Genomic DNA, 27,176 nt, shown 5'->3' with positions numbered 1-27,176 from the left:
CACATAAAAAATGCAAGTAGAAAAATAGGGACCACTCCGGTGGGAAGGTAACAGCGTTCCGTGTGCCTTTGGCGTCTAGTCATGCCGGCCACATGACCACGGAGACGTCCTCGGACAAGCGCTGGCTCTTCGGCTTTGAAACGGAGATGAGCACCGGCCCCTAGAGTCGGAAACGACTAGCATGCATGTGCGGGGGAACCTTTACCTTTTTTAAAAGGCTCACAAACTTGATAGTTCTAGGTAAGTTGCTTTATTATTGATAAGAAAAAACACACCACACCCAGATCTACCTACTGGAAATCAGAAATTAAAGCCCTTTTTATGTCAGATTTGGGATTTAAATCTTAAGCCTCTTCTTCCCATCCATTTGAATCAACAGACTTTGGACCACTCTATTCCGCTCTTGAGATTGGAATTCCCCTGCTCCGATAGATCTGACTGGTGCAAACTGTGCTGTTCCTGCATTGCTAGCTTCAATCCTATCATCCAGATGCCTCCAGGAATGACTTCAGATGTTTTCTTAAGCACCAAGTTGGGGAAAGTTCATGTAAGTAGGAACACATCTGGAAGATTCCAGAGTAGAAACTAGCCAGGTATTCTCTGCTGATATTGCTATGTGAGTGTTCAGTGAACACTCACATAGGAGAGAAAAGAAAACCAAATGTATACACACTTCATGCACACAAGGAAAAATATGGGATAAATATCACAGCATGAAACCGGATCATTGAAAATACCGAGGGAATATAACTTTAAGGCTTAGTTAAACAAAAAAAAAATGCAAAATAGATCTATTCTCATGGCACCTTGGAGTGAAAAATTATTTGCTTAAAATAAATGAAAATAGATAAAGTTCAGTTGTTAGAATGTAAGTATTTTAATGAAATCTTAATATTTCATACATGCTGCAACGGCACTGCTGCTACAAGAACTTAGAATTGCTATTAGGGCTTTTATTTTGTATATCCAAATTCCAACAGCTCTCATTTCTTGTTAAAATCAGTATGAAGTGACACTTTCCATTTTTATTTTATTTATTTTTTGCTTTTACAAAGTTCGGAGTTATTTGGCAAACAACAGTTGGCTTACTGAAAAATGACATTCTGCAATGACAAAACACACTGTCCCACAGTGTCCTATGTCAAAAATGATGCATCAGTGAAGAGGAAATATCTCCAGTGACATGCTCCTCAGCACATCTTTTTCAAACGTATGTGTGAATTGGAAGCTAATCTAATTATCTGCATTTGTGTGGTGCAATTTTAGTCCAGGGAAGAGCCTTGATGGAGCAGTGGGCTAATGCCTCCTTAAGTAACACCAGCTGCCTCCAATTAGTGCAGGTTCGCATCCCACCAGGCTCAAGGTTGACTCAGCCTTCCATCCTTCCGAGGTAGGTAAAATGAGGACCCAGATTGTTGGGGGCAATTAAGCTGACTTTGTAATAATGCCGCTTGGGGTGTGTGTGAAAGCCCTAATAAGCAGGCATATACATAGAATGAAGGCTACTGCTAAGCTTGTAAGCCGCCCTGAGTCTTCGGAGAAGGGCGGGATATAAATGGGATTAAAATAATAATAATCTGCTACACCGGCTGCTCCTTTTTCTTGTTAAAACTTTCCTATTAACCGCAGTTTTTAACTTCTGTAGCAATAGATGTAAACTGAGGCCCTGACTGACATTATAAGCTTATTTTAGGCAGTGTACCCAGAATACAATCTTCTTTGAGAATATCTAGATTATTAAAACTCTGTTTAGCCCTTGAGGTGGTGAAACAAAATAGCATGGCTAAATGAATCCTTATGAAATATCATACTCAAGTTACCAGTAGAAAGAAATATTTTTATGGATACAAATGGCCGATACAGGGTTTTGTTTTGTTTTTTACTTAGTGTATTATTTATTTGCAATTGTAGAAAGCTGATCCCGAATCCTCCCTAGACCATCCAGCATAGTGTCCAATGTTTGTTTGTTCAGCTCTACTGTTAATGCAGAAGTTGCAAAGTTATTCCCACACAAGCCAGCATCTTCTTGAATCTGAAAGAAAACCAGAGTTTTTTAGCCATCCTAAATATAAAAGCAATATACCCTCAAGGCATATATGGCTTCTTCATTACTGCACTTTCTCCAAAACAGATAGAATATTTGATTCTGGAGTATAGGCCAGAGAGCTCAAACAGTCTTGTCTTTACTTACTACTCATTTTCCCTCCATTTTGGTTTAATCTAATCCTGCTCCAAAAAAGCTAGACAAGTTTCTTGGAAGAAGTCAAACAGCTGGTTTCTCTTTCCTTGTCAGGCTGCCATATATATTCTGTGTTGTCTGAATGTGGTTTCATTGTAATGCAATACATTCCCTTTGCAGTAGCTGTTAACCATTGCGTAAGTGCTTCTTCATAAGTCATAATCATAGAGATGATATGCAAACAGTACAATTGATCCTAGCTAGGTGGCATCTGTTCCACTGAAATCAACATGAAAAGTCTCATTCCTATTTAAAATCCTATTGGTTTAAGCTTATATTTTGGGCAATTAACTTAAAGTTTGTTAAAACCTGAGTGATACAAGTAACCACATTCAGAGATTTGCTGAATATGCTTAGAGTATTTTCAATGACTACAGAGTGATCAGATGAAATCTGACATGAGTATAATCACCCTTCAGAAGTTCCAGCTCAACACAAGAGGTTGGAAGTAAAGCTAGCATAGGGATTTTCTATCTTGTTACTATTTATGAAACCTAAATATGGCTTTTCGGTCCAGCCATTTATGTTTTCTGAAGATACTACAGGTAGTTCTTGCTTAACAACCATTTATGTTTAGTGATCACTCAAACTTATGATGGCACTGAAAAAAGTAATTTATGATTGATCCTCACCCTTACACTCCCACCACGCAGCATCCCTGCAGTTATATGGTTGTGATTCGGTGCCCTGGTGGCGCAGTGGTTAGAATGCAGTATGGAAGGCTAACTCTGCCCACAGTCTGAAATTCGATCCTGACAGCTCGAAATAGACTCAGCCTTCTATCCTTCCAAGGTCGGTAAAAGGAAGAACCAGATTGTTGGGGGCAATACGCTGACTCTGTAAACCACTTAGAGAGGTCTGTAAAGCACTATGGTGCAGTATGTAAGTCTAAGTCCTATTGCTTGGCATTTGTTGCTATGGTGATAGCATCCTGTGATTGACATTTGTGACCTTCTCAGCCATCTTCCAATAAGCAAAGTCAGTGGGTAAGCCAGCAGGGAAGATTGTAAGTCAAGGTCATATGATGCCTCAGTAACCACAGTGGTTCGCTTAATGACCATGGCAAAAAAAGTTGTAAAATGTGGTTAAGTTAACTTAAATGACAAGTTTTCCAGTTCATATTTGTGGTTGCAAGGTCAAGGACTACTTGTATGACAAAACCACTTTAAACATACTATTTTCTTTTTACTTTCTGCCCCTTCCTCTGGTCATGTTGACTTTACAAATTTTTTTAGTGCCATTTGGAAAATGACCAGAGGAAACAAAAAACAGCTCTAGGAAATTTACTGTATCACTGTCCTACACAATATACAACTACCCAAAGAAGCAGTCTTCCCATCAGTGTACTATAGCTTGACAGAGGATTCATAGTTCCATCCCCAGACCAGTTTTAGGACTCAGACATTTATTAAGGCATTTATGATTATTACTCATGGCTAATAGGGGACGGTATAGACCTTTGTTATATCTTACATGGGGAAAAAGAATAAACAGAAAAGACAAATTAGGGAAAAACTGGAGGAAGAATATAAGACTCTTGAGAAAGAATTACAGAAAGATACACAAAACAAAAAGATAAAAAAAATAATGGAGTTGAACAAGCATAAAATGAACTTAATAGAAAATGAACAAGTGGCAATGAAAATAAAGGCAGCTAAACAAACCTTTTTTGAACATGCAAACAAACCAGGGAGATGGTTGACATATAAAATTAAAAAGGAGAAAGAGAAGAGATGGATTAAACAACTGGAAGATGCCGAGGGGACTTTACAACACTGGAATGAAGAAAAGAAAAAAAATACTTGGGAATATTATGAGAATTTATATAAGCAACAAGCAGTTTCAGATGATAGGATAAAACAATTCTTGGAAAAACCAGAGATACCTAAAGTACTGGAGAAATTTAAAAAGCTACTAGAAGAGAAAATAACAATGATGGAATTAACAGAAGCAATTAAAAAACAAAAGAATGGCAAAACACCAGGACCAGATGGGCTACCAGTGGAACTATATAAAATATTGCAGGAACTGTTAGGCAATGTAATGCTGGAACTCTATAATGAACTCCTCTCTGAAGCTAAGATACCAGATTCGTGGTCGGAAGCACTTATTACCCTGATACCAAAGGAAGAAATGGAAATACAGAAAACAACTACAGACCTATTTCCTTGCTGAATGTGGACTATAAAATATTCGCATCTATCATGGCCGAAAGACTTAAAAAGTTCCTAAACGAATTTATACATTTGGATCAAAATGGGTTCCTGCCCAAAAGACAGATTAGAGACAATATGTGAATTATATTAAACACATTAGAATACTATGAAACATATCCCGAAAAACATGGCATTGATATTTTTGGATGCGCAGAAAGCATTCGATAATGTGAACTGGCAATTCATGATAAGACAACTACAGATTATGGATTTTGGGGAGAAATTTATAAATGTAATTAAAACAATCTACAATAAGCAAATAGCCAAAATAATGATTAATGGAGATATGACTGAAAAGATTAATATTATGAAGGGAACAAGGCAGGGATGCCCTTTATCCCCATTATTGTTTGTATTGGCACTAGAGATACTAAATAGAAGTATAAGACAGAATAAGGATATAAAAGGTATGAAAGTTAAGAGAGAAGAATATAAGCTACAAGCTTTCGCAGATGATCTAGTAGTTATCTTGGAGGAGCCACTAGAGACAGGACCTGTATTAATAGAACAAATCGAAAAATATGGTGAGGTAGCAGGTTTGAAGATTAATAAAGATAAAACAAAAATGTTAGTGAAAAATATTACTGAAAAACAAAAAAAGAATTGATGGGAAAATTAGAGATACAGATTGTAAAGAAGGTAAAATATCTGGGGATTCACCTGACAGCAAGATGTATAACAATTAAAGAAAATAACTATTATAAATTGAAAGACAAATCTAAGTACATTTGGATAAATGAAAAAAGGTACAACTATCATTAATGGGTAGGATTGCAATAATCAAAATGAATACATTCCATGATTGTTGTTTTTGTTTTCAACAATACCAATAAGATTGGAAAAGAAATATTTTGAAGGGCTAAATAAAATAATTTTGAAATATATTTGGCAGGGGAAAAAGGCAAGGATTAATCTAAAAATGTTACAGGATGCAAGACTCAGAGATGGGTTTAGCTTACCTAATTGGGAATTATATTACTAGGCTGCAGCAATGTCATGGATGAGATAATGGATCTTACTGAGGAATACTAGATTATTGACATTAGAGGGACATGACTTACAGTTGGGATGGCATGCGTTCATATGGTATGGGAAAAATAGAATACACAGCTATTTCCAGAGACATCATATCAGGAATTCTTTACTGATGGTTTGGGAGAAAATAAAGAGAAAGCATTACTTGAGGATTCCAGATTGGCTCTCAACTATGGAAGCGTTAATACGCTCCAATATGTTTAACATGGGAAACATTATAAGATATAAAGACCTACTAACAGACACAGGGAAGCTGAAAACCAAACAACAATTAGAGGAACAAGGAATAAAGATGCATTGGTACATGAGAATGCTAATACAATCTAGATATGAAAAAGATGCTAAAATAGATGGTTTTAATTTGGGGAGAACAGAGTTAGATGAAATACTTACGGGAACTGAAGAAAAATGGATTAAAAAATGTATAGCTACTTATTATATAGGGAATTAGAGGAGGAGCAAGTTAAGGAGTCAATGATAAAATGGTCAAGAAATTTTGGATATACGATTGAATTAGATAAGATGGCAGCAATTATGGGAAAGAAACTATAAACTGACAATGGCGACAGCGTATAAGGAAAATATGTACAAGATGTTCTATTGATGGCATATGTCTCCAGAAAGACTAGCTAAGTTTAAGGACAGATCTATGAAATGTTGGAAATGCCATCAAATACCAGGCTCTTTCTATCATATGTGGTGGCTTAGGGAATATTTTCAATGGGAAGAACAGCATACAAATGGAAATTTGGGGTCATAAACTTTCTACAAAATTTAAATTGCAGGCACCAGTTGATTATTAGAACAGATTTAACTTATAGCAATCAACCAGTGGATTAATGCCTGCATAATGAGATGAGGCGGTGGTAAGGCTGATGATTATTACACATCTTCAAGTTATGCAAGTCCTGACTTATATACACAATTTATGCACTGGCAGCAAAACTCATAGCCACGTTTTGTAGATGCTTGCGGTGTGAGCACTGACACACGGGAAAATGAACTTACACAGGCAATCCCACCTCCCCCACCATGTGCATCTTGCTCCTTTCCTCCCCATCTTTTAACTATAATTCTATTTTTGATTGTAATTTCCATTTTTGTTATTTTATAAATATTTACCTTTTATGATTTTAATGCTTTTAATGCTATAAGCCACCCAGAGTTGTTATGAAATGAAATGGGGAGCAAATAAAATAAATAAATAAATAAAAATTAAATAAATAAATACATAAAACCGTAACTTGGGAACCTCTTTATACACTGGATGTACGGTACACAGTCGTGGGCAGTGCTCTGAGACTGGTTTAACTTGGTCTGTGCTATTTATTCATAAAATACTATGATCCTGACATGTTCCCTCTCTCTCTCTCTCTCTCTCTCTCTTTGTGTGTATATATACACACACACACACACACACACACACACACACACACACACACACGTATATGTGTGCGTGTGTGTGTGTGTATCTGCACAGGAGAGGAAAAGCTGTGTACCTCATTTTAAGAACAAATAAATAACAATGCATGAAAATCCATTTGACAATACCTTCAGTTGAAGCAGGCAGGTAGGAATAGCCATTTTGCTGATATTGTCTGAAGATGTCTTGATGTCCACTCTCCAATCCATATCTACTAGCCTTGGGAGGGAAACTGAAATTGAAAGGACATGGAATGGAATGGAATCAGTGAATGAATACACTCAAGTCTGAACTCTACCTCTCAGCACATACTTCTGTTCTTTGCAACCACCACCAATTTTGCTAAACAATTCCAGAATTTTTCAAAGGTTTATCCAAATAAAAGCTGAAGTTCACCCACACTTTGTAGAAGGCTTGCTTTACATTAATATGCTTCATGAAAGCTTGAAAGTAAACAGCTCCAGAACAACTTTTCTCAATTTATCACTTATAAATATATCCATCTGTAAAACCCATAATCCTCAGCAAGTGGCCATACTGGAAGTTCAAAACAAGCAGATGGTACCAAGTTTGGCAAGGCTGACCTAGTCTATTTCTATTTCTATTTCTGACCTAGTCTATTACGTAGATTTTCTACGTATACAAGATCTAGGCTTAATTGATACCTCCAGCTAAAATGATTATGAATGTGATGTGAAAAACATTTGCATTAAACCCTAGAGAGAAAGTCGGTAAGTGGATAAAATTCAACTAATTGGATAACTTATTGGTGGACATATGTACAGAGTCTCATATTCATGATTTCCTAAGTTGATTTTCAGTTAAAGGGTTAGAAAAGATCCTTGCCAGAAATCTTGAAAGCTGAATAGAAGTGATTATTATTTATTTATTGATGGGATTTATATCCCGCCCTATCTCCCGAGGGACTCAGGGCGGCTAACAACAAAACATATAATAAGTACAGAAATTAAGATAAAAATAAAATTAAAATCATCTGTGCAATAAATTAAAATTAAAAACTAAAAATAAATTAAAAATTGTAAATATAATTAATTAAAATGCCTGTCAGTCCAGGTCAGCCTGGTGGAATAGGAGTGTTTTGAGGCCGCGGCGAAAGGATTGGAGATTTTGGGCCATCCGTAGCAAAGGGGGGAGCTGATTCCATAGGGCTGGCGCTCCCACAGAGAAGGCCCTCCCCCTGGGGTTCGCCAGCTGACATTGCCTAGCTGACGGTACCCTGAGGAGGCCTTCTCTGTGTGAGCGTACTGGGCGATGGGAATTTGTTCCCGGCAGAGATGGTCCTGCAAGTATCCCGGGCCTAAGCCATGTAGGGCTTTAAAGGTAAGTACCAGCACCTTAAATCTCACCCGGAGGGCAACCGGTAGCCAATGCAGCTCACGCAGGAGGGGTGTAATATGGGAGTATCAGGGTGTTCCCATCACAACCCGTGCAGCTGCACTCTGCACCAGCTGAAGCCTCCGGGTGGTCTTCAAGGGCAGCCCCATGTAGAGAGCATTACAGTAGTCTATACAGGAGGTAACGAGTGCGTGGGTGACTGTACGTAGGGCATCTTGGTCCAGAAAGGGGCACAATTGGTATATTAGGCGAATCTGGGCAAATGCCCCCCTAGCCACGACTCCAATATGATCTTGAAAACTGAGTCGTGAATCTAGGAGGACGCCCAGGTTGCGTGCTCTATCAATGGGAGGTAACATCTCTCCTCCTATAGTCAAAGATGGAACCTCTTGGACTAAACGAGATGACGGTATGTAGAGCCACTCAGTCTTGGCCAGGTTGAGTCGAAGCCTGTTTTTTCCCATCCAGATCTGTACCGCTTCCAGGCAACAGGACATCACATCGAGGGCATCACTGGGTTGGTTCGGGGTGGAGATGAATAGCTGGGTATCATCAGCATATTGATGATATTTCACCCCGAAGCCACGGATGATCTCTCCCAGCGGCTTCATATAGATGTTGAACAGGAGGGGCGAGAGCACCGATCCCTGAGGTACTCCACAACTAAGAGGCCTAGGGCTTGACCTCTGCCCCCCTGCTAACACCGTCTGCGAACGGTCCGAGAGGTAGGAGAACCACCGCAGAATGGTGCCTCCCACTCCCAACCCCTCAAGACGACGCGGTAAGATACCGTGGTCGATGGTATCAAAAGCCGCTGAGAGATCTAATAGGACCAGGATAGAGGAATAACCTCTATCTCGGGCCCGCCAGATTACTAAATAAAATATTACTAAATAAAGAATGGCAGATCAATAGCTTCATTCAATATAATGCAGATTCATTGCACAATCATACTGCTTAGATTGTTTTTCTACCATCATATGTAGAGTGGCATACAATATTATGTAAGGAGGCAACCCCTGTTTGAATGTCAAAATATGAAGAATTGTTATTTACAAAGTAGCACTTAGGTTTTGTATCCTACTACGTGTAATAAGTTAAATTACAAGATGCTTAAGCACTAAGGTACCTTTCTGGGTCTCCAACCAACACCCATTAACCAATGACAAAGAATTGGGGGAGGTGTAGTCCAACAAAATTTAGAGGACACTAGGCTGATCACTCCATGTTACAGACTATCTATATTCCAGAGGCAGCTGAAAACTCGTTAAAACAGATTTTTTCCCCTTATGGCCCTAGAAACAAAACTGAAAATATAGGGGGAAAATCTAGAATGAAGAAATGTAACTTGCTATTTTTTTTTCTTTCCATTTCAGGAAAGTTATATTTTTCTTCTTCTGTGGCTCTGTATCATACGCATTGTGACTCTTTCGCCCTCTGTTCAATCCAGCCAAGAATTTTCTGAATATATGGAAGCAAAATGAGTTGGTCAAAATAAATAAGCATGTATTACTCCTTTCATGCAATTGAAGTTTGAAATCAGTGGGATTTCCTTCTAAGTAGGTATGCATAGAAAGAAATCTCCCTCCCTGGAGAAAACAAACAAATGCAGCACACTTTTGGAATAAAGATATTGGTGGGGGGAGGGGAGAGGGAAAGAGAGAGAAATAAAACATTTTAATGAAGACTATAATGGCTCAGTAGTGATGGAATTCTGCATTTTTACTGTGAATAGGCCAAGGAATAGGCTTTATATTGCTCATTTAATTTTATTTACTTTATTGAATCTAATTATAGAAATTTTTCTTAATTCTGATGCAAAATCCATATTTAGTCCTGAACAGTTCTAACATTTTTGTTCAGATTATCCACATGATTTTTTTCCCTTTTATATATCTGCATAGAGCTGATTTCTAAATATTTGTTATTGGTATCAAAAAGTTAAACTGTTTTCTCTGTATTGATCACTATACAGTATTTGGACTTGTTGCCTCACAGAGAAGGACATTGCCTCATAATTCTGACAAGACTGACAAGTTATTAAAAAAGGCTGAACTAAGGACAGTTCAATTTGTCATGAAAGGCTCAAAGTTTAGATAAACCTTCCTTTTTGACATCTTAAAAAAAAGCACAAGAATTTTACTCATTACAGTTTGCCCCCACAGGAGTAGGGGAACCCAGATTGAGTGATCCATTTTGATTGGATTCTTACATGTCAGGAAAAGAATGAATTACAGTAGGACCAGGAACAAAGAACTTCAGAAGCACAGTAGAAGGCAGCTGTGTCCTAACTCTAAGAAATAAGGGTTAGATTGTGGTGAACATTCTGTTTGTTAATTTCCTGTAAAGCCCTACCCCGATTTTTAAAAATTCAACTAAGATTCATTGAATCTAATTAGAAACCTAGCTTTCTAATGAGATAATTGGCATTTTAAATTCCACAAGGATTACAAAACTCTGCACCTGCGCAGAACCTAGAAATAATCCTGATGGTAACATTTCCAAGTTATGTCATGTCAGAGAATCTTTAAAAATGGACTGAAAATACACAGGATTACATTTATCCTCCATCCACTCGTCCATCTTCCTCCACCCAAGCCTGGCTTAATTAACCTATAGTCTAGTTCACACACCGAAACTGCTCTAGTGGTCTACAACGTCAAGCTTCCTGAGAAAGAGGCAGCAACCATCAGCTCACTTGGCAGCCAAAGATCCAGACAGTTCCAAAAACCAATTAATGGAAAGAACACAATTGCAGTTTTGGTGCCTGTAAACAAAAGCATACTGATGAATGGCATGTGTATAAGATAGCAACCTTCAGATGCCTCATCTATTTGCTAGAGCTCCAGGGACAGTTCTGTTTGATGGATGGCTCTGGAAGATCCTGCTGACTTTATTTGTAGCAGACTAGAACTTATGAAGTCAAGGTGCAAAAAAAACACCCCAAAACAAAAACCCAGCAATAGCACAGATGCTTACAGTGCAAGAAATCCTATATATTCCTTCAGAATACTACCCTATACTATACATGCTTACTGAAAAGAAATCCAATTCACCTCACTATGACTTGCTTCCAAACAAGTATAACTAAAATGACAGGTGTGTAAAGCAGTTCAAAATAAAAATGTTTCAGGCTCAAAACGTCCCAATTTAAGTTCAACACAATTTCCCCACCATTTCAGAAGTATTCAGACCTTGCAATGACCTCATTTCAAGCTCAGAACTGAGGTGTTTTGTGCTTCAAACACTTCCAATAAAGTGAAAAGAGGCAATTCAATCAATTATTTATCACCATTACAAAAGTCTAATATCTAATCTCCATTTAAAGTTAATGACCATTGCCTAGTGTAATCTTGTCATAAATATCTCATGCAATGGCTGGAGAAGATATCAGTTGTGCTGAAGATCTAAATTTTGTTCTCAAAAAATGGAGAAAGTGGATAATTTTTTCTTTCTTAGCCATTAAGTATTCTCAAGGGATAGGGTAAGGATAAGAGGAGAGGAGGGGGAAAATATTTTTCCCCCTCCTATATTCGCCTCAGGCCTTTGCCTCTCTCACACATTTAACAAACATGTATAGCTTTATATTAGAATTCCAACTCAAAATAATTAATTCTTCTCAGTAGTCACTCTGTCTTACCAGGCCTCAGAACATTTCTTGTTCTCTTGCACTACAACTGACTTCCAGCCACATTCCATTTATTTCTTGATAAAAGTAAAGCATCTTAACTGGTTTTAATAAAGAACGGCTCCTCATTTTTCTGTGAGAGTCCATTCACCTGTTTGTTCATTTTAGTTTGGCAAATATTGTCTGAATATTCTCAAGGTATCTTTATGTAATGTGTATGTTTTGCGTGTTTGTTATTAAAAATTACAGCTACAAAGATAAAACCTAATGCAAAATAAAAGAATAAAAGGAAAAAAATAAAAAGTACCAAAAATAAAAAACAAAGAAAAAATAAAGAGTATAATAAAGAAAAAGAAAAGAAAAATACAAAGAAATTACTTCCCCCTTCATCACAACCAATGTTAGTAACTATTCCCACATCTCCCAGAACTCTTAAGTACATTGTGGCCTTCTCACAAGGAGCAAATGTATGCAGCACTTGTGGAAAATCTCTAGTTTTCTCCTTGTCTGGAGAGGAATTACAAGTATCTAGCCTATTCTTTAGCATTTCATGTCAACATGGTTGTCATATTCAGTTCACCATTTTTCCCAGAAGTCTGTCACTTTGCCTACACAGCAATATCTACCCATCCTACCAGATCAGGCAGGATTGTTTTACTTACTAGGTTTTGTTTCATTTCAAACCGAGGACAACCATTACTGACCTCAAACAGCTCAGTAGATTCTCTAGAAAGTGATAGTTTGTTCCTGAATTTGAAGCAAAACTGCTCTCTGTTTCATGAATGCCTCAATTCATGACTCATCTGCTAATTTAAATTGCTTTCCCCATCTGTTTTTATTTCCTTCTTGCAAATGATTATTAGAACACCATGCCACAGTTCCATTCAGTAGGCAAAAAGTTTGATCAAAAGAACATCTCAGCTCAGTATTTAATAACACATAAAAGGATCCTAGTGAGAATTAAGGAAATGAGACAAGTAAGAAAGATGGGGAAGAAATTTTTAGATACAGAACTTCTGAACAAAGGAGCTGTCAGAACATACTGCCTGTCAAATAAATTTACATACTTTGAACATTGTTTTTTCTAGATAATATTGAAATAGATAAACCACCAACTGACTTTGACTAAGCCACTGCAATGTTCCTGGGTTTGGAAATGTACAGTATGAAACGAGAATCAAAATCTCTAGCTCTCTATTAATACTGAAATTCATAAAGCAGCACATTCTTGTAAAAATAACTTCCTTGTAGAAAATAAGCAAATGCATTTTATTTCTTGTTTAACAAACGTTTGATATTAAAGACACATCACTATTGTATTTTCCTGGATTGTTAATGTATTATCACCCACGAGAATTAGGCCGGAGGAAAGATACACAATAATGCAAGAAATTGTATGTCATTTAAATACTGTCATTTTAATGCATACTAAAAAATAGAAAACTTTAATAAGCCAACAATGATACTGTAATGAGAGTCCTCAACCCTGCTAAATATAGAAAAGCCTTTATCAAGGTTTGGTTCACAGAGGAATCAATCTGATATATTACTGAGAAGTGTATGATGTGAGAAAAAGTCATTGGGAAATGCATCAGTATGGGAAATAAAATCTTGCTGTGTATTTATGGATTTGGTCGAACTGTATGATAATATGAATAGACTTGCATTATCAAATATTTGGCTGAAAATGGGAACTGAAGGTTGATTGGTGTGTGTAATGAGAGCAACACCCAATAGAAATAACGCACACATGCTTAAAAATGATTCAGCACTGAACATAGATAAATGTATAAGGAATACCTGTAGAAATATTGGAGTGTGTTGGTTAGAGATGAACATGCACATACTTTTGTATACCACCACTGCCCTGTTGTATGCTGAAACCAAAACAATCTATAGGAAACATTAGGCTATATGAAAATTAATGACCAAGATGGTTGATTCTCACAAGGAAAAAGAAATGAGCAATTGCAAATGATAAAAAGTAAAAACTGAGCAGGTTGATCAATCTGTGTACCTTGGTAGGATATTTACTAAAGACAGGAAAATGGACAGAAATAAATTAAGAAGTGCAAATGTAGCTAATGGGTAATGTGCTGTCTGTTGCAAGGAATTAATATTGAAATAGGGGAGAATGGCAGAGTATAAGAGCATGCTTCTGTCTATTTTGTTAGATGACAGTTGGTTATTTCAGGAAAAAAATTGGATCATTGGAAATGGGGGCATTTAATAAGTAGGTATGGTAAAACAAGAATAGGATCCAAAGTGAATGGATACCGTACTCAATGAATATACACACACACACACACACACACTAAGATGATCTGCTTAACAGAATGAATAGCAGAATGGATGGGATGAGACCCTCAAGAGAAAGAGGAGAATTTATTTATTTATTTATTTATTTGATTTGTATACCGCCCTTCTCCCTAAGGACTCAGGGCGGTGAACAGTGACATAAATAACAGAATGCACAAATACAGATATTGAAAACAAATTAACCCTAATTTTGCCCAAATGCAGAAGATAGTTATCTTAAAACAATAATTAAAACAGAACCCGTCAGACCAGACCAGATTGCTCAAACAGATATGTTTTTAGGTCGCCTCGGAAGGAGCGAAGGTCGGGAGCCATCCGGAGCTCAACCGGTAAATGGTTCCATAGGTCAGGCGTGCTCACAGAGAACGCCCTCCCTCTGGGAGCCACCAGACGGCATTCTCCGAACGGCGGAACCCTTAGGAGGCCCTCTCTGTGAGAGTGCACTGGACGGAGGGACGTTGACGCTGGCAGCAGGTGATTCCTAAGGTACTCCGGACCCATGCCATGTAGGGCTTTGAAAACCATTACCAGCACCTTGAATCTTACCCGGAGGACAACAGGGAGCCAATGCAGCTCACGGAGTAGAGGTGTAACATGGGAGTATCGGGAGACTCCCAACACAACTCTCGCAGCTGCATTCTGTACCAGTTGGAGCCTCCGAGTGGTCCTCAAGGGCAGCCCCATGTAAAGAGCATTGTAGTAGTCTAAACGAGAGGTCACGAGTGCATGAATGACCGTACGTAGGGCATCTCGGTCTAGATAGGGCCGTAATTGGCGAACCAGGTGAACCTGGGCAAAGGCTCCCCTAGTCACAGCTGTTATGTGGTCTTCCAAGGAAAGCTGTGAATCTAAGAGGACTCCCAAGTTGTGAGCCCTATCTGTGGGGGGTAATAACTTACCCCCTATAGAAAGAGATGGAATTTAAAGGATTTAAATTTAAAGAATTTCTTATTCATTTCTGTATTGGGCATAATAACACTGAAAGAAATACTACAAGAATCCATGACTTTTCCAATAGGCAAAAAAGACTGAGGCTTGCTTCAGACATATCTATGAAGCAATTTCTATGCTAGACACATGCTTTATGTGAAATAGCCCTAAACTGTGAAATTAAATACAGACATGCCATGTTATATAACTGTGATATTATATATAGCAATTATCCTGCTACTCACTTTGACTGGCTTGTGCTTCATTTCTCCAGGCAGAACTAAAAAGAGGAAAGAGAATATTCAAAAATATAATTGTCTTTGCAAGGCAGAAAAGTAGCAGAAAGCAGTAACCTATTCCACAAAACTAGTTTTACTCCACAAACTACGTTTTTGTGGCCAGCAAGTCTGAAGAGATCTAATGCATATTGGACTTCAGTGTCACTTACAGCTTCAACAAGTGATAGTCTGCAAAATTATTTCTTTTGCTCAGTAATTGCAAATGTCTCTTGTTTATTGTGAGTGACAAGTTGCTTTTTTCTGAATTCATCTTGCAGTAGTAATATTATAGCTGGGAAATCAGGGTTATCCTGTGACAAACAATCACCCAGAAAGAAACAGCAAATTGGCAATGGATAAAATCTAAATAACTATGGCCAATTTACTATAAAAATCACATCCAGTTGCTCAAGCAAGGCTTACATGACCTGGAATAGAAAAATATAGAATCTTATAATAAACTCTGAAATGTGTCAATTGCTATGCTGGCAGGAAATTCTAAAACCCGGAGCTCCAACAAATCTTAAGGGCAACATTCTGAAAAAGACTGGCATAAGAAGACGTGGCCAACAGGCAAGTTATGTCTTCAGCGTGCATCTGATAATGCATACAACTGGGGTGATGAAGAGAAGTTCCTTGAACTTATTAGTTTCTCTTTTTGTATGGAGTGACTAAGGGTATATACTTTGGTATGGAAATAAAAGCACTTCCCTTATGTGACAAACAATACCTTTGTGTGTGTTTCAAAATAATGTGTGGTTACTGCAAACATTGGTAGCTTCTTGACATCATGGGTCTAGATAGATGCATAGCAGCTAGTCAGTCAGAATTCAGACTTACAATCATGAGACTTGCCTTCAATTTCAACTCAGGCTGGTACTATATAGAAGAACATTAAGGGAGGTTTTTGCTTGTTTTCATTTTCCAGAGATGATACATCAGCCATAACAATTGTTTAACCTATCAAATCTCAGTTAACTTTCTTAAGTCATGGTCTATCATGAGCTTCAAACTGAATCCCTTTGTCTCTGCCCAAAGTTAGAAACCTGAAACATACATATTTTCCAGGATTATCTTGGTTACAAGATTTTTAAGATTCTGGTGAAATCCATCTGGAAAGAGACAGAAAATTTCTTCTTGCGACGTTAGGCCATGGTAAATGATGTGCCTTGTAAGGTTATGCAAAGACTGGATTAACTGTAAAAACAATGACAGAGATAAAGGATTTCACAATGCATTTAACAAAACATTTCTTCTTTTGCCTTTTATGCATTTTTAAAGAAACAAAACACATCAATTTATGTAATCTATGTCTGTCCAGTTCCCTATTAGGCTTTTATTCTTTATCCTTTATCTTTCCTTTATTATTACTGTTCTTGTTGTTAATCTTCAATTTGATATACAGTCTGAGACTGGTAAAAACTTAAGAGTGCAAGTCCTAATCAAGGACCTAACAGCAATTAAGGTAGTGTCTGAGTATATTTTTATTTAAGATTTAATCTTCAATTTTATTCACAGTCTGGGACTGTTAAAAACTTAACAGTTCAAGTTCTGACCACTGACTTAAGAGCTGTTAAGGCAATGTCTGAGTATATAGGCAGTTCTGAATGTGTTTTTTTTTTGCAAAGTCAAATATTCAGGTCTCATAAGTTCAAACTTTCCATGTATCTAGGCAACCCTTTGGGTATTGCTCCAAGGGTTCCTATTACTATTGGTACAACCATTGATTTCTTCCTCCACAATTGCTCAACTTCAATTTGCAGATCATGGTATTTCATATTTTTTCTAGTTGTTTCTCTTCAATTCATGCATCACCTAGTATTCCAATATCAATGAACCACACTTTTTTCTTTTCCACAATAGTGACGTCAGGCAATGTTGTCGGCCAGATGTCTGTCTGTTTGGATTTGAAAGTCCCACAAAATCTTGACTTTTTGACATTTTCAATAACTTTGCCAATTTGCCAAATTGGCTATTGTTGTTGTTATAACTTGGAGTGCTTCTTATTTGCTTCAGAAGTACTGCTGTAAACAAATGCTTTTCTCCTGTAAAATATTGTGTATCCTTACGTATTCATAGAATCTTGAACATATTTCAGCAGCTTACCTGATTTGCTTCATTGGGAGTTACTGAGAGATTGGAACAGGTACTTTCTGTGAGTTTTTCGGAGATAATTCCTGAACTAGAAAAGCAATCTCGGCATAACTGCCGAACAACATTCTTTGAAGGAGCCTTTGAAGGAGAGAAACAAATAGTGATCCTTCACAAAAAAGTAGTGCAACAAGTACCAGAAACCTAAATGTCAGCTCCCTCAACTGAAATAGAAGAAATAAGATTGGAGCTTTGTGGGGTTTTAAATCTAGAGCTTTTTTTCCTGAAACGTTGTGATTAAAAATGGAAGATGCAAATAAGAGCAACACAAAAAAGTCAAGGCAAAGAAGAATAAAACAGTGCATCTAAGAAATGGCACAGGAAGAGCTCTGAGATGCAGTCAGCTGTCAAAAACCCTAAACAGCCTACAAGCGATAATAGTGTGCAACATACTGATGCATCCTGAGGCACCTAGTAACTTGTATTTTGATATAATAAATATGTAGTGCTTGACCAGGAGAGTGAACAAATAATATCTTTTGAAAGGAGAGTAAAGTTGGGTGTTGGAGAGGAACAAGGACCAGGTTTGCTTTTGCCTTGTTCCCCATCGTTTTGTGTTGTTTTTTTTTTTTGTCTCAGGACGTTCAGATAATAAGCCCGCCGAAAAACCGTTATATAATTTTAATTAATGTGTTAACTATTGATGGAACGTTTTAGCTTTAGATTTACAAATGCCTAAGAGAAGGAAAAGTGCTTTCTTTTTTAGCCATGTCCCTGCCTCACCTGTCAACGGTGAAAAAGGGATCAAAACTAGACATCACTTTGTTAATAAGAAGCACGGATATAAATCATAAGCACGAACATGTCTGTGCCCTGTCACTTAAATGTGCTTTCGAGCAAAATGATTGCAGCTGATCGCTGTTCCACGGCATCCTGTTTTCCCCATATTAAAATAAGCACACACTTACTTTCAGTAAGAACTGAAGCGAGGCAAACACTTCCCTATCCAATGCGGCCATATTTCCCTTCCCATGTGATTAGATACGAAATATCACTGGAAGAAGAGAAAATAGCGTGGGTCACGTGGCAAGGTCTGAGACTGCTATGCAGTCTGGGAATTGTAGTCTAATGCTAACCGGCTTAGAAAGAGGCTTAGAGCTGCTAGGAATAGGTGAATGAATTGAGCTGGATGCACTGACTGAACCGCCCCAAATCTTAGATGACTGTTTGTGGGGGCTTACGAAAACTGAAGTGCAAGCAATCAAAGGGAATTGATTGTTTACGTTTCAAAGTTATTCTTTGGCTGGCCGATTTATTTGAAATATCTATCCATTTTATACTGTATGCTTTCGTTCTGAGGGTTGATCCAAAAATCTGAATCAGCCCTAGATGGCAGCAAAGAAGTGTTCTGTATCTCTTTGCTGCTATCCAATGGTGTCTGGATTTTTGCATCCCCAGATCTAGTAGCCTCGCTCTGTATTCTATTTAATAAATAATTGAATCAGAAGTAGGCTAGTAAAATCAATACCACTTAATTTAAAGATCACAATCTGTGTAGCCCTCTTGGAGTCTGTAGTAAAGAAAAGGCAATTGCAGAAAACACTTGATGTTTTTGAGAAGACCATACACACCAGTGCTCACATTTGCAAGAGAGACAACTCCCCACACCAGTCTCCAGGGAGAGCTTTTCAAGATAGATTGGAGTTCTAAAGTTCCCATAGCCATGACTATGATGTGTCTCTGTCTTAATTAAGTAATATGAAAAAGTGCTGTAGTGTTATAGCATTTTTGATTGGATTGCATGTGTGTGTGCTTGTGTGTGCACGCGCGCACACACACGCACGCATGCGCACATGGCCACTGTATTTTTGAAGGCTCCCTAATATTAATGTTAGTCCTCAATATTCAGAATACCTATCACTGCCATGATTACTATGGCTGCCATTCTCTGTACTTTATTGTGAATGAGAACCAAATAAAAATAATTTCTGAGAAGAAATGTTGAACTCTGTGTGTATTCAGGAGCTTTTACATACCTGAAGAAGTGGAATTGTAAACGCCTTTAAGGATATTTTCTATGTCTAGCCTTTGCGGTGCAATTGCTTATGTGACCTCTTTCAACACTGGTTCGTTGAAAGTTCCTCCTTAGCCCGCATTACATACTTTACAAGAGCATTATTTCCTTTTGAGGCATAATGAGATACGTTCTGAAGCATCTTCACACTGCATCCTGTAATATGTGAAATGACTTGAAGTCACCTTAAAAAAATCAGTGACAGTAATATTTTATGGTTTTTTCTGATAAGCTAGTTTTATATTGAGGATTTATAAAATGAGCAGAAAATTTTGATGTCATATGTTTTTCATTTACCTTTGGAAAAATACATTTATATGACATATTTTTTTTCTTTTGTGCAAATTAAAATATTCTCCAATGCAAAAAATCTGGGAAACTTTAAACTTTTTAAAAGAGCAAGAATTGGAAAAGTGACAATGGAATGGCATAGATTTATACAACATATAAATCCATGCCTTATTTTTATGCATAGACTATGTCTGAAAAGAGCGAGAGAAGGCATTAAAAACTACAAAATTTTCTGATATTGCTCTTTTGTATGATATACCTTAATGTAAACATTTTAATCTAAGATAACAAACAGGAATTTTCCAATGTTAGAGAAACTTTGAAACTTATTTGTGTGAGCAAAAGTGTGTTATGTCATACTTATTTCATCATTTTACTTTCGTGGCATCAGCATCTTATATATTTTAAAGTTTTCCTTATCTATACAGGTTGTATTTTTGAAATTATTGACATGCAAGTTTTATTTGTGCTTTCCCCTGAAATAAAGAATGCAATTAGTCTAAAACCTACCTAAAGGACTGGATTCTCCTTTGTTAAAACACTGTTTTAAATTTAGTTCCTTTGCAAGAAAAAAACCCATCCAGATTGTATTTCCCTTTCCATTTTTTAAATGAGCTGTATAATGTGGGATTCTTTTTTATAGTTTTTGGCATCTTGAAATTCATTAATATTGATCCACTGTGAGAGACTACTTGTGTAGATTTCTTTAGGACTTTAAACAGTCTGCTAAGGAGATTATGTAAATATTTTTTTAAGAAAAATCTGACAAGAGGAAGGCAATCATTTGTAGTGAGCTGCCCCACACTGTATTTGCTAGACTGCAAATTGAGTTAAAATTGATTGGTGGGTCTACAAGGTTCTTCATTTCCAAATCAGAACAGCTTGGGTTGTGTTCAGTGGTGTCATTCTATTGGCTGAGGCAATTCTGTTGAGGAAATTATTTTTATTTTCCACCTGGGGAACCATCTGTACTTGAAAGTGAGAGATCCTCTGCAAAAGATCTGGGGGTCTATGTGCCTGAGAAATCTGATGGAAGGCCCCAATGTGCTTGTAGAATACCACCCTTATAATACTGGATGCCAATTTTTATGTGGTATATTTTATAGCTTAAATGCATGATTTATTAATTTTCTGAGCTAGAAGCTGTACATTATCTCATGACTCCACATTTTTCTCTGTCTGAAAAAAAACAACGCCCCAAACCCTTGGGCTAAACAATAAATTCCTTGATTGTATTCAGGCAGAACAAGAAAATACATATTTAATGCTTATAGCATATTTGTATTAGTTGTTCTGCCACGAAAGTTCAAAATGTCCTTCAGGGACCTAGTAGACATTCTGATAATTTCTTTTTTAAAACAGCTAACTAAAATATGTTTCAAGGTACTGAAATGTATCTAAAAAATTAGTCCCACTAGATATGTGTCGAACTTTGGGGTTCATTATACTTTTGCATATATATCAATCATATTTCTATACACATACTGTACATACAAAGGATTTTTCTCATCCTTCACCCACACAAACCGCTCAGTATTGTGGTATCATCATTTGGAAAACAGTGATTTTCAGCTACTTCTTGGGAAAAGAAAAGAAAAACTCATTTAATGTTCCTCTCCTTCAAAACTGGTTCTGCTAACAAGCAGGATATAGGAATGTGAAAAGCACGCAAACCTTCATAGCTAGCTTCTGCCTCGTTCTTGGAGCAACGGCTCAAATATCTGATCATTGTGTAGCTATTATGTGTTTATGGGTGAGTGATATGTTGGATTCTGACTTTGAAGCAGGTCTCATGCAGGTGACTGAAGCTCAGTCTAGCTTGGTTATCTGGGAAGACCTTATTATTTCCAAAGTAGTGCACAGGGTTCTCAGAACTGCTAGCTTGTTATATGAGATCCATCTCTCCTGGCTAGCTAAAGCTTCACAGGAGATGACATGTGGTTGTGTTCTGGCAGGATTCTTTCTTTCTTTTTTATGTAAGGTTGTTGAAAAGATGGCTGTGCTTCTATTCCAAAGAACTTTGGATGTGGGGCTCTGGATTTAGACTTGGGCATCAGATTGAAAAGGCATTGATTATACTTGTAGATGATCTTTTGAGGGACCTCTGGAAGAAGGGGTGCATCCGTGCACTCTTTATTCTCTCAGTTTACTATCAATTGTGTTATTAACTGAATTTATTATTGAATTGTTTAAAACAGGTATATTTAAGATAAGTTACTGTAATTGTGAAAAATTGGCTATGACAGTGCATCCAGTTGGAAAATTGATCAAATAAAAAAGCTCACTGTCCTAAAATCACTTAAGGTCTTTCAAAACAGATACGAAATAAGTAATCAAAAGTGTAGCTTTTGATTTATTGATTGTGTTAATATCCCCGTGTTTTTGATCACCCAAAATATTCAGGGTGATTAAGAATTATTTTTTTAAAAAATTCAATTTAAAAAGAGTAGTCAGATACAAATCTTCCCATTAAGTTGCAGCAGTCATAAAAGGAGTCCGTCATATATCCAGCCTGATTTTATGATTTTTTTTGCTGCAATTGTAAAGTGAATGCTGCAATCCTAAGTGTAAATACTATGGTCATTAAGTGAATGCCACAGTCATTGAACAAATTCGTTATTTGTTATGGTGTGGTTTTGCTGAGAACTGGAAATAAGTGCGAGTTTTCAGCAAAACTGTTATAAAATGTGGTCAGGTAAGCCTGAAGCGCTGCAGGTAGCTGTCAATGCAGCCATGTTGCCAAGTGCTGTCATGTGACCACAGGGTGGGGCAACTGTTGGGACTGTCGGATTGGGATCATAAGTTCCCTTTTTCAGGTAGTTTGTAAATCGAGGATAACCTGTAAATGAAAGCAACATATGTTTATTCCTTAGTAAATGATGATAATGATAATTTCAGTAGCAATAATTGTTGTGTATGTAAATAGTTAGCAATAAGCCATGAAAGAGATTGCAAACACAGTGCAGCTTTGCAAGGTTTAAAGCGGGAAAATAAGGTGCAATCATTGGACGCCACAACCAAGGAGCGGGAAAACAGACTGTTTGTATTGGTTACAGTTCAAACGCTTTCTCTATAAAAGGGTTGCAACATTTGACATTTGACAGTTGACTTTGTGTATTCAATAAACTCGTTCAGTGTTAACCACTCTGAGTCCTCGTCAATTCGAACCAAACAACTGGCGACGAAGGTGGGATTGACAGAAGACCAGAGATTAGGAAGAATTGTCGTGAAGGCGGCAAAGTCAGAGCGAGTCTCAGTCAACCGAGCGGCCGCGGCAGAATAGGAAAAAAATTCTCCGAATGGCGCAAATCGGGTCACTGAAGGAATTTGACCCTAACTTCCCCGAAGATTGGGAAGAATACATTGGTCAGGTCGAAGGATTCCTGTTAGTGAACGGAATCACTGACGACCGAAAAAAAAGCGGCGGCACTTTTGACAATTTGCGGCACACCGGTCTACAGAGTCGCTGTCGGGCTGTGCCAGCCACAACCAGTCTCCAGCGTGCCCTATGCCGACCTCCTTGCAAAACTAAAGGTTCACTTTACTCCCCGAAGGTCCGAACTTTTTTGGCGGCGCATCTTCGAGAAGAGAAATCAGAGACCGGGGGAGTCCATACAGAAATTCGTCGCTGCCGTCAGGGAAGCCGCAGTACGTTGCAAATACGATAATTTAGAAATTAGGATTCGGGACAGAGTCGTGCTGGGCTTACGCGATGAACAATTACAAAATAGAATAATCGCCAAACCTACCGGCGATTTACAGGAAGTGCTCGACGAACTCCTAACATATGAGTCAACCGGGTATCGCGACCCCCCCCCGCAGTAGCATGGCGACAGCACCTGAAATTAACCAAGAGGGCTATGTGGACTGCGGGGAGGTGGATCAGCAGTGGGAGGAAGAGATCGCCGAAGTCTCCAGGCGATTTGGAAAGATGGCACCCAGACAACTTAGAAGCGAGGTGCCTGAACCCGGCCGCCGGCAACAACCCGCAACACCGCAAAGACCACCGACCGGGGCACAACGACCGTGGCGGGACACCGCAACCAGACCGCGCGACAACGACACCCAGAACCGATGTGGCAGCTGTGGCGGCAACCATCCCCGCGCTTCCTGCCGATTCCGCACCGCCAAGTGCAGGGCTTGCGGCAAGACCGGCCACATCCAGGCCATCTGCAGAAGCCGCGTTCGGGACTCCCGTCTGAATGAAGTCGATGTGTGGCCAGAGGGTAAGGTAACCCCCAATGCTAGTGGCAAGGAGACCCCTAGATCCCGGGCGAAATTTCCAAACCTAAGGGAGGTGGCCCGAGTCAATCGGAGACGGCAGGGAAGGGGGCACAATTTTCCGGACGGAAAATTAAAAATCACAGTCCTTCTGCAAGGGGTTCCTTGCAGAATGGAAATCGACTCTGGGGCTTCAGTGTCGATAATTTCCACTGAAACCCTTGAGAAAATTGAACAACTAAGCGGAAAAAGAATTCCACTTAGTCCAACAAATATTCAATTAATGGACTTCCAAAAAAGTCCAATAATCGTAAAAGGAAAGACCAGCCTTAGAGTAAACTTTAAGGGGTTTAAGGGGGTCTTAGATTTGGTAGTTACGGAGGGGAATAGGACTAGCTTAATAGGGCTTAATTGGTTTCCTGCCCTGGGAATTCGGATAGGGGGAATAAATTCTGTGATTAGAAATAAGACCCTCGAATCCGTCTGCAAAGAATTTGCAGACGTATTCGATGGATCTCTAGGCAAGTACAAAGGGCCCCCCATTAATTTTAACCTAGACCCCTCAGTAAATCCAATCAGGCTAAAGGCCCGGAGGGTACCTTTTGCCTTAAAAGAAAAAATCGAGGCCGAGCTCGACCGGCTTGTAGGCCTCGGAGTTTTAGAACCTGTTGAGGGCGGTTTGTGGGAGAAGCCGATCGTCACACCCCTCAAACCCAATGGGGATGTGAGGATCTGCGCCGACTACAAAGCGACCCTCAACATTGGAATGAAAAAGCATGCTTACCCGGTCCCGACGGTGAAGCAGGTCCTCGCCACGATCCAGGACGCCGCCATCTTCGCCAAGCTCGACTTGGCGCATGCGTACTTACAGTTGACTGTTTCCAAAGAGGCGGCAGAGGCACAGACAATTGTTACCCACAAGGGGGCGTTCCGAGTCCACAGACTGCAATTTGGAATTGCAGCAGCTCCAGGCATCTTTCAAGAAGTGATGGAGAGGACCTTAAAGGGCATACCTGGAGTATGCCCTTACTTTGATGATGTCCTAATAGCTGGCAAAGATGAAGGAATGTTAGTAGAGCGACTGGAACAGGTACTGGGTAGATTTAGAAAGGCTGGATTAAAATTAAAAAAGGAAAAATGTAGCATAGGGGTTAAATCCACTGATTTTTTGGGGTTCAGGATTGACAAAAGCGGAGTCCACCCTACCCCTGAAAAAATTAAAGCAATAAAAGGGGCGCCTGAACCAAGGAACAAGGCTGAGCTACAGGCCTTCCTAGGCTTGGTAAATTTTTATCACACTTTTGTGCCACATAAGGCTGCCATTGCAGAACCACTGCACAGGCTTTTAGATAAGAAGACCCCTTGGCATTGGCAAGACAAGCACAAAGCGAGTTTCCAGACCTTAAAAGATATCCTTTCCAGTAGCTCAACTGTAACCCACTTTATAGAAAACAGACCAATCTACCTGGCGTGCGATGCTTCGCCTTATGGCGTTGGGGCAGTAATCAGCCATTTAGACACCCAGGGAATGCAAAGACCCATTGCTTACTACTCCCGCACACTAACCAAGGCAGAGCGGAACTATGCTCAAATTGACCGGGAAGCTTTAGCCATAGTGGCAGGAGTTAAAAAGTTCCACGACTACCTGTATGGCAGGAACTTTACAATACTGACAGACCACAAACCCCTGCTGGGACTGTTTACCACAGATAAACAGACTCCCCAAATTATGTCTCCCAGGATGCTGAGATGGTCCATTTTCCTCTCAGCATATTCATTTTCCCTCCAATACCGACCAGGTAAGGACATGGGTCATGCAGACGCTCTTAGCAGATTGCCACTTAGCACAACAGAGGAGGACCCTGCCCCAGTGGGACAAGTAATGTCCCTACAAGATATTCCTGATCTGCCCCTAACTGCTAAAGACATAGCTGAGGCAACCAATAAGGACCTCATCTTAAGGAGAGTAATGGCCTGGGTCATGAGCGGTTGGCCCAACGCCAACCCGGACGTAAAATACAGTCCATTTTTCAGAAGGAAAGATGAACTATCAGTTCATATGGGTTGCTTACTTTGGGGAACTCGTGTAGTAATTCCAGAAATCCACAAATCAGCTATTCTATTTGAATTGCATGAGGGACACCCCGGAATAGTAAGGATGAAGGCCCTGGCTAGGAGTCACTTGTGGTGGCCAGGATTGGACCAAGACATTGAGGAATGCGTTGCCAATTGCCATCTGTGCCAACGTTCCAGGCCTGAACAACAACACATCCGCACACATAAATGGGAGCTAGCTAGGAATCCTTGGTCCAGGATTCATATTGACTTCGCTGGACCTTTCCAGGGGTTAACGTTCCTTGTAGTGGTCGACAGCTACTCTAGATGGCTAGAAGTAGTACCGGTCAGTTCAGTAACGGCAGGCAGAACAATACAGGCATTAAGGGGCCTCTTTGCCACTCATGGGTTGCCGGATTTAATAGTGTCTGATAACGGGCCACAATTCACATCTATTGAATTTCAGGATTTCCTCAAGGCCAACTCGATTAAGCATAAGACTTCTGCACCCTTCCACCCCTCCACCAACGGATTGGCTGAAAGGAACGTGAGGACCACGAAGGACGCGCTTAAAAGAATCATTCGAGGTGACTGGCATCAGAGACTAGCTGAGTTCTTGTTGGCTCAACACACAACCCCTTGTTCGGCTACAGGGAAAAGTCCAGCTGAAATGAGGTGGGGAAGGAAAATCTTGACCAAGTTGGACAGACTACACCCTGACCGACTCCAACCAAACATTGAATTAGACATTCCTAACAGAACATTTGAAGTGGGGGACTTGATTTGGGCCAGGAACTACGCCCAAGGGGATAAATGGATTCCTGGGGTGGTAACTGAAATCTTAGGTCCCCTATCATACATCATTGAGGGGGAAGGGAATAGGATCTGTAAAAGACACATAGACCAGCTGAGGAAAAGATCTAGTGGGTGTGTGCCAGCTGAGGGGGACCAAAGCTCAGTAAGGGCAAACAGTACAGATAACATTAGGCCAGAAAGTGGTGTAGTGGTTGGGCAAGATGA

At 39.1% G+C, this 27,176-nt stretch overlaps 1 protein-coding gene across 1 annotated transcript; it reads right to left on the bottom strand.

Annotated features, from left to right (window-relative positions):
* Positions 1 to 317: 317 nt before the first annotated feature.
* On the bottom strand, positions 318 to 18,544 carry COMMD9 (COMM domain containing 9). Its single transcript, XM_083356438.1, has 6 exons — positions 18,484 to 18,544; positions 17,531 to 17,656; positions 16,482 to 16,621; positions 15,392 to 15,426; positions 7,042 to 7,145; positions 318 to 2,032 (listed from the first exon to the last, which is right to left on the bottom strand). Exons 1-6 carry the CDS (start codon positions 18,532 to 18,534, stop codon positions 1,892 to 1,894), a joined length of 597 nt encoding a protein of 198 aa, XP_083212564.1. The 5' UTR covers positions 18,535 to 18,544; the 3' UTR covers positions 318 to 1,891.
* Between the last annotated feature and the right edge of the window lie 8,632 nt (positions 18,545 to 27,176).

Source organism: Vipera ursinii, assembly GCF_947247035.1.
Source record: "Vipera ursinii genome assembly, chromosome: 1".
Classification (NCBI taxonomy): domain Eukaryota; kingdom Metazoa; phylum Chordata; class Lepidosauria; order Squamata; family Viperidae; genus Vipera; species Vipera ursinii.
This window is presented reverse-complemented; position numbering and strand designations above follow the sequence as displayed.